At 39.8% G+C, this 15,574-nt stretch overlaps 1 protein-coding gene across 1 annotated transcript in view; it reads right to left on the bottom strand.

Annotated features, from left to right (window-relative positions):
* The window catches only part of LOC128653287 (amine oxidase [flavin-containing] A-like), a 412,656-nt gene that overhangs the window by 13,657 nt on the left and 383,425 nt on the right, over nucleotides 1–15,574 (bottom strand). The window contains exon 13 of the mRNA XM_053706492.1: nucleotides 10,826–10,937. Within this exon, the coding sequence (XP_053562467.1) occupies nucleotides 10,826–10,937 (112 nt within the window). The remainder of the gene's footprint in view (nucleotides 1–10,825; nucleotides 10,938–15,574) is intronic.

Below are 15,574 nucleotides of genomic sequence, written 5' to 3'. Positions count from 1 at the left end.
ATAACATTTACATCGTAGTGATATATCTGCCCATTTGTTTATTCTATCAGGAGTTAGATAGTAGTTATTCAATCATTTGAATTGTGATTCCTTCCAGCTACATACCACCGTAGCAGCTTCCATGTTACTAAACATTTTTGAACATCTTGTGTCTGTGCTTGAGGGAAAAACTTATTCAAATAAACTTTAATATTCTCTAGTTGCATTGCCCCAGATTTAACCATCAATATATTGTACCATACCGTAATTGATCTTATCCCTCCTTTACATAATTTAAGTCCTGACTCTATCTCCTGCCAAGTCCACTCTGTGCCGTATAAATGGTATTGTTGGTTAAAATAACTCCTGGTCTGTAGATATGCATAAAAAAATTTCGGGGACAGATGGAATTTAGCCACTATTTCTGCAAATGATTGTATATTATCTGTACCCTCTTGTTTAAGCTGAGTCCAGTATTTTAGGCAACTCTTTAAAAACCTGATCATGTAAGCCTGGTGAAAAATAAGACATGCCCACTATTAGGCAATAGTGGGATATTTGGAATTGTTTACTCAAGAAAATACCGTATTTCTGCCATGCCAATATAATATTAGCAAAGGTCAACAATTCACTAACATTATTAAGAGTTTTCCATTCAATAAGTAGGGCTGCCTTAAGATCAAATGGGGCTATTATCTCTGACTCAAGCTTATAGTATGTTACATAATCCCCCTTAACCAGCCAGTCTACAGCAAATTTTACCAATGCCACCAAGTTATAATATTTAAGACACAGGAGCGCAAGACCCCCATCTTTCCTACGCTGCAACAATTTACCCATTGCTAATCGTGATTTATTATTGTTCTATAAAAATTGTAAGTCTGCCTTCTCTATAAGTAGTAGGTTTTGTAGTAAAAACAAAATTTTGGGAAAAATTATTGTTTTGATTGACATGATAAGTTTATCATATCTTATACATATTCAATTTTGCTAGCTCCTGAGGCAATTTCTCAAATATTTCCCTATAATTAAGCTTATACCATTCATTCAGGTTTTTACTAAGGTTCAAGCCTAAATATTTTATCTGTCGAACCTCTTGGAATCCGTGCCTAGTGTAGCTATTATAGTTTTTATGTATCCATAATATTTCTGATTTTTTCATATTCTTTTTATACCCAGAAAATTGACTATAATCACCTATTATGTTTAAACATTTCGGTATACTTTTAGGGGTGTTATATAGAAACAGGATTACATCATCAGCATATAATGAGATTTTCACATTATGTTTGCCTTGTCTGATACCTTCTAGTTCTTGCCTTAGAAAAATTGCCAACGGTTCAAGCGAAATATTGAATAATAGTGGCGAGAGCGGGCATCCTTGCCTTGTCCCTTTATGCAGGGTAATATGTTGTGATAGTTCCGAGTTCACCAGGAGTTGCGATCTAGGATTATTATAAGTCATTTTAGTCAGGATAGGTTTCCTTGGAAGCCGAATTTATTTAATGGTTTCCTTGGAAGCCGAATTTATTTAATGCTGTAAATAAGTGGTCCCACTTGATAGCATCAAACTTTTTTTCTGCGTCTATTGCTAACAGGGCCAAATCTCCCCTACTTTGCTTCTTATTTCTCTGGTTTCTATCATAACAATATTCTAGGGTTGATGGTAAACGTCTAATGTTCCTCACAACATTCCTACCTGGCATAAATCCTGTCTGGTCCTGCTGTATAATCTCTCCCATGACTTTTTTTAACCTTTCTGCAATAATTACCATCAGCATTTTATAATCTACGTTTAAGAGAGAAATAGGTCTATAAGACCCTAGTTCTTCACGACTTTTACCTTTCTTATGTACTAACGTAATAATAGAAACAGCAAAGTATTGTGAATGCTCATTATTATTACCATAATATTTGTTAAAAAGATTACCTAGGGCTCCATGTACTAAGAGGCGGGCGGACAGCTTCTTAACTCGCGAAGCTGTCCGCCCGCCTCCGCTACACACGGGCAGCGGATCTATTGATCCGCTTGCCCGTATGTACCATTACACACTCAGCGGAGTGTGTAATGCCCGCCCCTTCAGTCGCGCGACCAATCACGCGACTGAAGGGGCTGTCAATCACCGAGAGCGAGCGAGCTCTCAGTGATTTTGCTTCGCCACCTAAGAGGTGGCGTAGGGTGTAGGAAGCAGCGGTCTAATGACCACTGCTTCTTACATTGCGGGAAGCAGGCTCGCATATGCGAACCTGCCCCGCAAAGGCTCCGGAGCAGCTTTCACTGCTTCGTACATGGAGCCCCTAATGTACCTGCCACCTCTTGTCTAATAATTTTGTAGAATCATCCGGAAGTCCGTCCGGGCCTGGTGCTTTATTGTTTTTTATTTTTTTAATAGCCGCAAAAATTTCTATCTCTGAAATTCTTTGATTAATAGTATTAAGCGCCTCAGCTGAGATTTTTGGTATGTTAATGTTTTGCCAAAATTCCTCTTTTGCTTTTTCATCAATTGACTCTGCAGAATATAGTTTTTGATAATACCTGAAGAACGCCTATCCAATTTCAGAAGCATGGGTGTAGTTTCTATCCCCTTCCCTTATATTAGTGATTATATTCTTATTCTTTTTAAACTTGACCAATTTTGACAGGTACCCAGCGGAGATACCTTGAGGACCCTGGAAAAATGTCCTAGCTTTTAATCCTTCCATAACCCATTTCCGTTTCAAGAAGATTTCTCTTTCACACTTTGCCTGTTTATATTTATCCCAAGTATTTATCTGTGGATTATTAAGGTAGAGGTTATATGCATTCTTTAGTTGACTCGCTAGCTGCATTTCCCGTGCCCTGTTCTTCTTTTTTAGCCTGCACATATATGCCAAGATCTCTCCCCAGAGTACAGTTTTCCCTGATTCCCATAAAATCTCCGGTTTATCTATATATGTGGTGTTGATTCTTAAAAAATCTTTCCATGTATTAACCAGCCAATTACAGAATTGACTATTATTGCTCATATATTTTGGGAAGCAAACATTATTTTTTTGGGGTTTCCTTTCTAGTTTTTATATGTAGGCCTATAATCTCATGATCCGATAAGAGGATCTCATTGATTTTAGTATCCATAACCCATTTTAATAAAGACTTATCTATTAAAAATAAATCTAATCTAGAGAAATTTTTATACGCTCTAGATTCACAAGAGAAATTAAGTTCATCAGGGTGTTGTAGCCTCCAAATGTCTTTCACCTCGAGCACTTTTAAAAATTTGTTTGCCTGAATCTATCAATAGCAGGATTCAATGCCATATTAAAATCTCCCAGAACTATCAAATTTTGTCCCCGTAGGGGGAATCATTTTTTCTCCATTTACTCCAAAATTTTATCAAATTTGCTTGGCCCGTATAGGTTGCAGAATGACCAAATGCGTTTATCTAATCGTAGCTGCATAATAATGTAGCAGCCTTCCTGGTCTAATTCACATTTAACTATCTCATATTCCAAATTTTTATGAAACAAAATAGCTACTCCCTGGCTATGTTTATCACACAGTGTTGCAACAATTTCTTTTATCCACTTAGCCCTCAGCAGAAACACAATAAACAATATTATGCATAATAAAATCCCCCCTGTTTTATAACCCCCTTCCGAGGGTATTACCCTAGATTCTATACAGATAAAAGGAGTCACACTGTGACCCTGTCTTCTTACGTTACCACATATATATATATATATAAATATATATATATATAATGAAACGATCTTACCAGAATCAACGCCATGGAACAGGAACACAGTCCTTCAAGTGTGACAGGTTAGTAGCATTGCTCCTGACATGGACTTGAGAGAAGAAAATCAGTCAGCGAAACTCATCAACGCTGAATGCTTACAGAGCTGTTAATGTGAGTCGGGATGGTTTCACATTAGAACTTCCCCTGCATCTCCGGACTCTAACTTTCACCCATGCTCTCACTGAGAGGCTGACTGGACTACTTAAAACTCCAGTCTCATTGCGAAGAGTACTACCCTCCATAAGAGACTACTCAGAATCTTTCAACAATTCTCTGCCAACCTCCTGTGATGAAAGGAAAAGAATGTCTGGGGGATAAGGGGAGTGGGTGAGGTATTTAAGCCTTTGGCTGGGGTGTCTTTGCCTCCTCCTGGTGGCCAGGTTTTTATTTCACACAAGTGATGAATGAAGCAGTGGACTTTCCCCCCTTTTAGATGGAAAAGCGCAGAAGAATCCTTAGTAGCCTGGAGATAGAATTTTAGAGCACAAATTACATCCAGGTTGTGTAACAGACGCTCTTTCTGAGAAGAAGGATTAGGACAGAACGAAGGAACGACAATTTCCTGATTGATATTGCGGTCCAAAACCACCTTAGGAAGAAATCCCAATTTAGTACGAAGGACCATCTTATTGAATACGGGGAACTCTCATCTTACGCCAAGAGAAACCCAGAGACTCGCACCAGGAAAGGTATGTGCGCCAAACCTTATGGTATATCTTCCGAGTTACCGGCTTACGAGCCTGGATCAAGATGTCAATCACCTTTTCAAAAAAACCTTGTCTAGCCAATCTCCACGCAGTCAGCTTCAGAGAATCTATATTTGGGTGAAGAAAAGGACCCTAAAGTAGAAGGTATTTCCATGGAGGAAAAGACGACATCCTCACCAGGTCCGCAAACCAAATTCTGTGATGCGAAGCTGGAGCAATCAGAATCTCCAAAGCCTGCTCCTGTTTGATACGGGCTATCACCTGAGGAAGGAGGGCAAACGGTGGGAACAGGTAAATCAGACTGAAACCCCACGGAATGCTAGAGCATCCACCTGAATTGCTTGCAGATCCCTTGATCAGGATCTACAGCTTGGAGTTTAGACTAGAAGCCATCAAGTCCAATTCCGGAACCCCCCACCTGAGAGTTATCATTGAGAATACCGCCGGATGAAGTGCCCACTCCCCTGGGTGAAACGTCTGCCTGCTCAGGTAATCCGCCTCCCAGTTGTCCACACCTGGGATGTGAATGACATAAATGTGGCAGTTGTGAGACTCCACCCACCAAAGGATGCAAGTCAACTCCTTCATTGCCAGGGAACTCCTTGTTCCTCGCTGCTGGTTGATATAAGCCACCAAAGCGATGTCCGATTGAAATCTGATAAATCAGATCAAACTCAATTGGGGCCAAGCTATCAGAGCATTGAAGATTGCTCTCAACTCTAAGTTATATATTAGAAGGACTCCGACTGAGTCCAGATTCCCTGAGCTCTTAAGGAACCCCAAACTGCTCCCCATCCGGAAAGGCTGGCATCCATAGTCACAATCTCCCGGGATGGTCAAGAAACATGTTCCTTGGGACAGATGGTCCTGAGAGAGCCACCAGGACAGAGAGTCTCATCAGGTTGTCTAGGACTATCCTCTGAGAGAGGTCTGAGTGGTCTCCGTTCCACTGTCTGAGCATAAATAACTGTAGAGATCTCAGATGGAATTGAGCAAAAGGAATAATATCCATGGAAGCCACCAAAAGACCAATTACTTCCATACACTGAGCCACTGAGGGTTGGACAGATGACTGAAGAGAAAGACAGGCAGAAAGAAGTTTGGATTTTCTGACTGCAGCTAAGAAAATCTTCATCGAGATCAAGTCTATGATCGTCCCCAAAAAAACATACCCTGATATTTGTTACCAAGGGATTCTTGTCCAGATTCACCTTCCACCCGTGAGAGCAGAGAATCAATAACAGAGAATCCGTACAGGATTTTGCTAAATGAAAAGATGGCGCCTGAACCTAGATATCGTCCAAGTATGGCGCCACCGCAATTCCTTGAGATCTGGCTACTGCCAAAAGAGCCCCTAGAACCTTTGTAAAGATTCGGTGGGGGGGCAGTGGCTAGGCCAAAAGACAGGGCTACAAATTGGAAGTGTTTGTCCAGGAAGGCAAACCGTAGGAATTTAAAATGATCCTTATGGATAGGAACATGAAGGTAAGCATCCATCAGGTCAATGGTGGTCATGTACTGACCCTCCTGAATTAAGGGGAGAATAGAATGAATAGTCTCCATTTTGAAAGACGAACCCTGATAAATTTGTTGAGGCACTTCAGGTCTAGAATAGGTCAAAAGGTTCCCTCCTTCTTGGGAACCACAAATAGGTTGGAATAGAATCCTCAACCCTGTTCTGCCAGGGGAACAGGAGCGATCACTCCTAGAGAAGTGAGATCCCTGACGCAGTTTAAGAATGCCTCTCTCTTTTCCTAGTTTGCAGATAATCTTGACAGGAGAAATCTGCATTTTAGAGGACAAGATTTGAAACCTATCTTGTATCCCTGAGAGACTACCTCCACTGTCCAAGGATCGGGAACATCACAAATCCAAGCCTCTTGAAAAAATGAAAGTCTGCCCCCTACTTGATCCATACTCGGATTGGGGGCGAACCCTTCATGCTGATTTGTCCTCAGAGGAAGGCTTCTTGGACTGCTTACCCTTACTCCAAGGTTGGTTGGATCTCCAGGAGGGTTTGGTCTGTTCAGGTTTGGAAGAAGAAGAAGAGGATTTTTGTCTCTTGAAGGAACGAAAATTAGAAGTCTGGCGATCCTTAGTTTTAACCTTCTTATCCTGAGGCAGAAAGGCTCCCTTTCCACCCATGACCATGGAAATTATGTCAGCCAGACCAGGACCAAACAAGGTCTTTCCTTTAAAAGGAAGAGACAGAAGTCTAGACTTGGAAACCATGTCTGCCGACGAAGACTTTAGCCACAAGGCTCTGTGAGATGAATGGCAAAACTAGAAGACTTTGCACTCAGACGTACAACCTGCATACTGGCGTCGCAAATTAAGGTATTAGCCATTTTTAAAGCCTTGATCCTGTCTTGGATCTCTTCCACAGTAGTCTCCTCCAAAATTAGTTCAGATAAGGAGTCGCACCAATATGAGGCCGAGCCCACAACCACTGCCATGCTAGCAACTGGGTGCCATAGCAGCCATTGGTGAAGAAAAATCTTTCTTAAGTACCCTTCCAGGTTCCTGTCCATAGGGTCCTTTAAAAAGGTACTATCCTCTAGAGGAATCACATTTCTTTTAGCTAATGTGGATATAGCCCTATCCACCTTAGGAATAGTATGCCAAAATTCCTGCACAGAGTCTGCAACAGGAAACATTTTTCTTAAAAACAGGAGATGTGGTAAAGGCAACACCCGGTTTATCCCATTCCTGAGAAATACTGTCCGACATACGATCAGTAACAGGAAATACTTCCACTGATCTAGATTTAACATCTCAAACTCTATAAAGTCTATTGACCTTAGGAGTTGCAGCGACACCGAATCCTCCAGAATAGCCAAAACCTCCTTAAGTAGTAAGCGGAGGTGCTCAAGCTTAAATCAAAAACTAACCTCCTCTGAATCCTCTGTACTAACTACAGCAGATTCAGAATCAGAGATTTCACCCTCAGAAGCTACTGAAGAATCCTCATCCTCAGATAATTGAGATAAGCTGACCAAGGCAGCCTTGGCGTTATCAGAAATTCCTGATTTAGAGGAAATATTCTTAGATTTTCTCTTTCTCTTACCCGAGATAGAAAAAGGACTCAAGGCTGTAGACACCACAGAAAAAAGCTGCACTGCAATCACCTGGTAAAAATACTCCCCAGGTACTGACTGAGAGGAACCACAGGGCACTGCTTGTATAGCTGCTAGGGACGGGGATGTCTGAGGAGAAAGTTGAGGCATGTCAGGGACACCAATATCCTGAGAGGCAGATGGCTCTGAGAGGGTTCAATTCTTTGAAAAAGAAGACTTTCTTTTTTTAAAGTAACATTTTTGTTACACACATGGAACAAAACTACATAGGAGAAATAAAATTAGCCTCTAGACAATATAAACTTTTTTCAAAAGGCATAGAAAGGTTCCTATCAGACTCTATAATATCATAAGGAGTTTTGGTTCCAACTAATAATTAATAAACTTTAATAATTCTCAGCCACAATATAATAAAAATATCCAGCAGATTCTTACTTGACAATAAGAAAAACATGCAGGAATGGCACTGCTATATACTTAGCTCTGCTGGAGAGAACTCACCCCTCCGGTCTCACCACTCAGGCAAACAGCAGAATTAGAGAATTTTTAAACGAACTAGCAGGTTGTATAAAACTAGAAATACAGTCTCCCGATGATACAGATACAGTCGCTGAAACTTTCTTCTTGAAGTTATGAATATCTGCTCCGGGGCGGAAGAAGAAGTCCTGCGGTCATCACGTGACCACAATCAAAAACTAAGTGCAACATAAAAAAATGCACGCGATTACACTGTGAAGTAAAGTCTAACTAACACGTTCCCTCTCTTATACATAAAGTACACCTACGAGCTCCACAAATAAAGAAAGTTAAAAGGAAATGAGTGTAACCTTACATCTCACAATATTCAGCAGCTCAATACCCTGTTCTTACTGCCCAACAATATATTCCCAACATGAAGAGATATAACCTTGTCCCCATTCTCCACTGTGAAAAGGAGGAATTCTAACCCCCAAAGTGCCATAGCCTTCTCACCTAGAAGGAAAAAAAACACTTACCTGTGGAGTTCAGCTGCAGGGCAGGCACAGCATCTCAGGTCTGACAGAGCCAGATAGCTTCTTACAGGGACCTGAAGAGAAAAGAAAAGCAGAGTAACCAACCCTGGTTTTCTATATAGAGGTTAGAATAATTTGTTGGAGGGAAATCAAGGACTACCCTGCCGACCTCCAACAGCTAAAAGTCAACACAACACTTATTTAAGAGGATTACGTGGACACAGCAATAGCCCAATCCTTGCTTGCAGGGAAACTACCCATTAAAGGATTAAAAGATAATTTTCTTCAGACACCATCTTCGCACACCTCCTGGATACACAAAAGCAAAAAATGACTGGGGGTTATGGGAAGTGGGAGGGATCAGAGGCGTAACTAGAAACCACAGGGCCCAGGTGCAAGACTCTAAAAAGCCCCCCCCACCCCCCCAAAAAAAGTTAATTTGATACATATCTTCTTTTTTTTTTTTTTACATTTAACACAGAAAAAAATGTGAATCAGATTACATGTCTGCAAAAGCAGGTACCCTGTTCCCACAGTCTGTGAGATGGTCTGACCCCCTATTACTGTATATAGTGACACTGTTTAACCCCCAGTACTGTATATAGTGAGTTAGTGACACAGTCTGTAATCTGCCTGTGAGATGGCTGGCCTGACCCTACCCGCCCCAGTACTTTATAAAGTGACCACAGTAGTATGTGACATAGTCCAGCCCCCCCGTACTGTATATAGTGGTACTGTATAGTGACACTTTTTACCCCCTCCCCCCATGCTTTAGTAACAAGGTCTGTAATTTGCTGGTTCAACAAACATACACACACACACATACATGCATAAATACACACACAGTCACATACATACACACACACACACACACACACACACACACACACATACAAACACCAATAGGTAAAATGTATATGTGTTAGGGAGGTCATTGGCATTTGTATAACAATGGCCTACTAAGTACAGGGGTATGAGATGCCACTCTGGAATGAGCGGGTTTCCTCTTATAAACTTGGGATGTCATACCTCTCTCTGTCTACTTTCTCTCCTTAAACACTGTATAGGTGTATACTTGGGGTAGGTGATCGCCATTACCACAGTCTTTATGACTTCTGCATGCTGGGCTTAGGTGTAGGTGAAAAATCCTGACCAAGAACACCCATTTATGAGTCTTGGCTATTGTCATTCATTTATAAAACACCAACATGGCACAAAACATGGGACAGTGACAATACATGTTTTGTTTAATTTATTTATGGTTCTAAAAGGACATCCACTGTTACAGTGGTGGTCACCTGTATGTCATTCAAATAGTAATCATATTGGGGGCCCTGGGTCCTTTAAGACAAAAAGCACAACAAATCTGATAGCTACCATTTACCTAGATGGGTATGATATCCTAGATTTGAAAGGGTGCCATTCTAACTTTTATATTGGGGTATTGCACCTAATTTCTAATACAATAATGTACTGATTATTTAAAAAAATAAAAATAACAGCAAGATCAGACTAGCAAAGGACCAGGGATACCTACTCATTCTCCAGCCTGCGGTTCAGAGACCTCCTCTGCTCAGGAATACAACATAGGGCTTGCTTTGGAGCCCTTGTCATAACACGGTTTATTCCTACCACTCTCTATGTTGCACCCTGCAGCATTATGGGTGTAGTAGTTTAGAACATGAGAGGAGTCCTGGATTTCAGATGGTTTGAAAACTGGAGCTGTGGACTGTTTGTGTATAACTTAAAGGGACAATATCTTTCATAAAACAGACAGAGCATATCATTTTAAAAAGGTTTCCAATTTACTTTGTTCTCATTGTCTTTGTTGAAGAGATACCTAGGTATCTAAAGCATTACATGACAGGCAATAGTGCTGCCACTTAGTGCTCTTGCAAACGTATAACATTCTTCCAAAACTGCTGCCATAAGTGCTTCAGAAACTCATCAGCTTATCTCCCTGGTTTTCAACAAAGGATACCAAGGGATGGAGGACAATTTGATAATAAGTAAATGAGAAAGTTGCTTACAATTGCATGCACTATATGAACAATGAGATGCATTTTTTGGGTTTCATGTCCCTTTATGTTTCTTGATATTTTTAAACCAATATCACTAGCTACAAAACCTCTTGACCCAGTTCTTTATGCTGTATTACCATGTTGCCATTTCTGTATCCTTATGATGTCACAAATTAACATTTCTCTAATTTACATTAACCTTACCAGTGTCAAATTAAATGCAATATAGCAAAATATTAACCAGTAACGTTAAAAAAAAAGTTTATTCACCTCTCTGGCTGCTCTCTCTCCAGCCTGTACAGCTCCCTCCATGTATCCACTCCATTGTGTAGCAGTTTCTGTTCCAGCAAAGTAAATCTTTCCAACAGGCTGCCGGATAACACTTTAGAAACAGTAAAGAAAATATAATTATTGATGTACTCATTTTATAAGAGACAAACATATAAAATAGGGCTTTAAATATAATTTACAAATGTGTTGAATTAAATATTCTATGTTCCAACAACTGACTCCAAATGTTTTTCATATGACAAATTAAAAACATGGATTATATGTGATTTAAGTCTAAGTACTTCTGCCAGTATCAAATATGGTTCATATTTGGTAAAAAAAAAATTAAAAAAAATACCAGAAGCAAGATACTAACATTTTATATAGGCCGTTTTCCCCGGCTGCACTGATATCATGTGGCAAATAATAATGATCTTTCAGTTAAAAGCGGAAAAAAACATCTGGTTCCCCTGAATAGCTGACCAAAAGGAGAAAATAATATGAAGGCCTATATTTATGTCTGACATCCAAGAGATGGTAATTTTTTTTTAAATAATTTAATTATTTTCTTAAATAAAGAAAAAAAAAAACATAATTTATGCTTACCTGATAAATTTCTTTCTTTCCGGATATGGTAAGTCCACGGAATCATCAATTACTAGTGGGAATATCACTCCTGGCCAGCAGGAAGAGACAAAGAGCACCACAGCAAAGCTGCTATATATGTCACTTCCCTTACCCATAACCTCCAGTCATTCAGCCGAAGGGAAAATGGAAAAGGATAATTACACTAAGGTGTAGAGGTGCCTGAGGTTTTAGTTAAAATAACTGTCTTAAAATAAAGGGTGGGCTGTGGACTCACCATATCCGGAAATAAATACATTTATCAGGTAAGCATAAATTATGTTTTCTTTCCTAAGATATGGTGAGTGCACAGAATCATCAATTACTAGTGGGAACCAATACCCAAGCTAGAGGACACAGATGATTAGGGAGGGACAAGACAGGTAACCTAAACAGAAGGCACCACTGCATGAAGAACCTTTCTCCCAAAAGAAGCCTCAGCTAAAAAAAAAATAACAAATTTGGAAAATTTGGAAAAAGTATGCAGAGAGGACCAAGTTGCAGCCTTGCAAATCTGTTCTACAGAAACTTCCTTCTTGAAAGCCCAAGAAGAAGGGACAGCCCTAGTAGGCTGCTACACTCAACCAAAGAGAAAGAGAAGTAGCTGAAGCTTTCTGACCTTTATGTTTCCCAGAGAAACAAACAGCAAAATGGCGACAATCCTTAGTCGCCTGTAGATAGAAAATAAAAGCACGCACAACATCAAAGTTGTGCAAAAAAACGTTCCTTATGAGAAGAAAGATAAGGACACAGAGAAGGAACAACAATTTTCTGATTAATATATCTATCCGAAAACCTAACTAGTATGAATAACCGCCTTAACTTCATGAAAGATAGGATAAGGCGAATCACACTGCAAAACTGAGAGCTCTGAGACCCTCCAAGCAGAAAAGATAGCAATGAGAAACAAAACCTTCCAAGATAACAACTTAATATCTATGGAAAGTACAGAGCCTACTGCAAAACTTTAAGAACAAGGGTAAAACCCTAAGGGGGAGCAACCGACTTAAACACAGGCCTGATGTAGACCAGTGCCTGACAAAAAGACTGCACATCTGGCACGTCCACCAGATGCTTATGTAGCAAAAAACAAAATGCAGAAAACTGACACTTCAGGGTACTGACTGACAAACCCTTCTCCAGACCACCCTGGAGAAAAGATAAAAAATTCAGAAAAACCCCCGCTTAGACAAAACTAAGCGTCCAATCTTCAAGCAGTCAGCTTCGGAGATTTAGATGAAGGAAAAGACCAAGAATCAGAAGTCCATCCTCAGAGGTAGTCTTCAAGGTGGAGAGACGACATTTCCACTCTGCATACCAGATCCTGCGAGGCCAAGCAGGGGCTAATAAAATCACTGCCGCTCTCACCTGAAAATACGAGTAATGAATCATGGAAAGAGAACAAACAGAGGAAAAAGGTATGCAAGGCTGAAAACCAAGAAAAACGTCAGAACATCTATCAGGACGGTCTGCGGATCACATGACCATAAACCGTACCTTCAAAACTTGGCATTCTGTTGAAAGGCCCACAGAAGCTAACTCCTGAAACCCCCATGTGAGGGTCTACCTAAGGAATACTTCCGGATGGAAAAGCTAACTCCCCGGGATGAATTATCAGTCTGTTTAGAAGTCTGACTCCCACTTGTCCACCCCTGGAAAGTGGATGACCGACAACAATCCAAGTCACCTCCTACATGGCTAAGGAACCCCTAGTTCCTCCCTAATGGTTGATATAAACCCTTGAGGTGATATTGTCCAATTGGAACCAAGCTAGGGAAGACTTAGGTCAAGTAATCAGAGCATTGCAAATTGCTCTCAACTTAAAGATGTTTAAAGAGGAGAGCAGACACTACAGAGTCCATAATCCTTAAACAAGACCCAGACAGCTTACCAGCCAAGCAGGTTGGCATCCGTGGTCACATCACCCAGGAATATCTCCAGCACGTGCCCGGAGATAGATACTCCTGAAAAAATACTATGGAAGAAAGTCTCTTGTCATCAGAACAAAATCTATCCTTGAAGACAGATCTGAATGTTCTCCATGTCATGGAAAATAGCAAAAGGAATGATGTCAATGGAATACCATCAGACCAATTCCCTCCATACACAGAGTTACAGAAAAGTGAAGAAATATCAACTGCAGCTAAATCCAAATTCCCAACCTCCTGGTTGCAAGATGGCTAAGCTATCCACCGGCCACTAGAGCTTACTGTTGGCCAGACAGAAGACTGCAGAGTGGGGAACAGAAATAAATCCTTGATTTTCTGACCTCTGAAAGACATCTCCTAGATAAAGGATCAAATAAGGTACACGCATACCGCACGTGTTCCCAGGCAGTCTCCCATCCAGGTACTGATCAGACCTGACCCTGCATAACTTCCTGACCCTGCATAACTTTGTGACAGTAGTCCCAAATAAAATTACCCTTGTGGATAGAACAAGGGAACTCTTCTCCAGATTCAGTTAGCGCAAAGTCAGGATGATACCTGAACTATATATTGTCCATAAAAACACACTTGCAATATCCTAAGAACTAAAGGTCTGATTGTGATGGCGCAAACTAAGAAAACTAGAGAAGATTCCGATTAAGGAAACAATAAATCTTTCAGGTCTAAGTTCGTTATGAACAGGCCCACTAGAACCAAAAGGAGAAAGGATACTACTTTGAAGGACAGAATCTAAAATATATGAGGCAAATACCTATATCCCATTCCCAAACTGGGACTGGAAAAGTCACTCCCAGAGATGAAGACCCTGAATATATATATATAAATAAATATAGGTATATACACATATATATATAGAAATATATATTATATTTTATGTTAGGATCATTGGAATGTAAAATATTTACAGTACATGCACAGTAAAAACCCATGATTAAATATTAAAAATTAATAAAAGATTATTTTTCATGTTTTCAGTTATTTGATTGGAAAGGGCTCCAACGTATATGTATATATTTGTGTATAGATGTGTATATATGTGTTTATATGTATGTATAGACATCTATACACATATAAACATAAATACACATGTATACACATATGTATGTATACATACATACACATATTTAGACATGTATGTGTATTGTATGCATATATAAATTATAGATCTTTCCATTCAAATACCTTGTCATTTACAATATACCTTTTAATCCTTAGATAGTGTAAATATGAATGTAACACTTTATTTTAATGTATTCATGTTGTGTTAAGTGCAACTTTTATTCATAACTAACTCTTTACACAAGGACTTTAGTCATGCTAACCCAACGAACACAAATTTAGTTTGTGCTGTCATGTTTACTTTCAACTCGTGCAAGTTAGTGCTCCACTTGCAATCTAGCCCAGAATAAGATCAGATCAGATCAGATTGAGAGAGAGAGAGAATGAGAGAATAACTAATTCTGTAGTTCATTAACAAACCTAGACAGGCCAGACGTCTTGTTTTTCCCACAGAAAACCTCGGAATTACATTGTTTCCAATGCAGCAAAGGATTCTGGGTAAGATATGAAAATAAGGTTCACAACTACACACTTTTACTTCAAGTCTGCTTTTACGCAGACTCCCTTTACACCAAAGCATCGTTCACACAGCTTATAACCTTATCTAGGGTTAGTGCAGTGATTCAGAACCATCACAGGACAGCCTGTTTCATGGTGTTTGCTACTCATCAGCTGGGAGAAAGTTCGAATCACTGCTGGGTGAAGTTGATTTCTGGGCAAAATATAACAATATTTAAAATTAGGGGGAGGCAAAAAGTGAGTTTAAAATCCTCCACTACGCACAAAATATAGAGAATAACTTATTGTGTAGTTCATTAATAAACCTAGACAGGCCACAAGGCTTGTTTTTCCCCACAGAAAACTTCGGAATTGTTTCCAATGCAGCAAAGAATTCTGGGTAAGATATGCAAATGAGGTTCACAACAACTCACATTTTATTTCAAGTCTGCTTTTACGCAGACTCCCTTTACACCAAAGCATCGCTGTTCACAAAGCTTATAAGCTTAGCTAGGGTTAGTGCAGTGATTCAGAACCATCCCAAGTTGATTTCTGGGCAAAATACAACAACATTTAAAATTAGGGGGAGGCAAAATTGAGTTTAAAATCCTCCACTACG

This window comes from Bombina bombina, chromosome 3, assembly GCF_027579735.1.
Source record: "Bombina bombina isolate aBomBom1 chromosome 3, aBomBom1.pri, whole genome shotgun sequence".
Lineage (NCBI taxonomy): Eukaryota > Metazoa > Chordata > Amphibia > Anura > Bombinatoridae > Bombina > Bombina bombina.
Note: the sequence above shows the minus strand (reverse complement) of the source record. Positions and strands in the feature narration are given on the sequence as shown.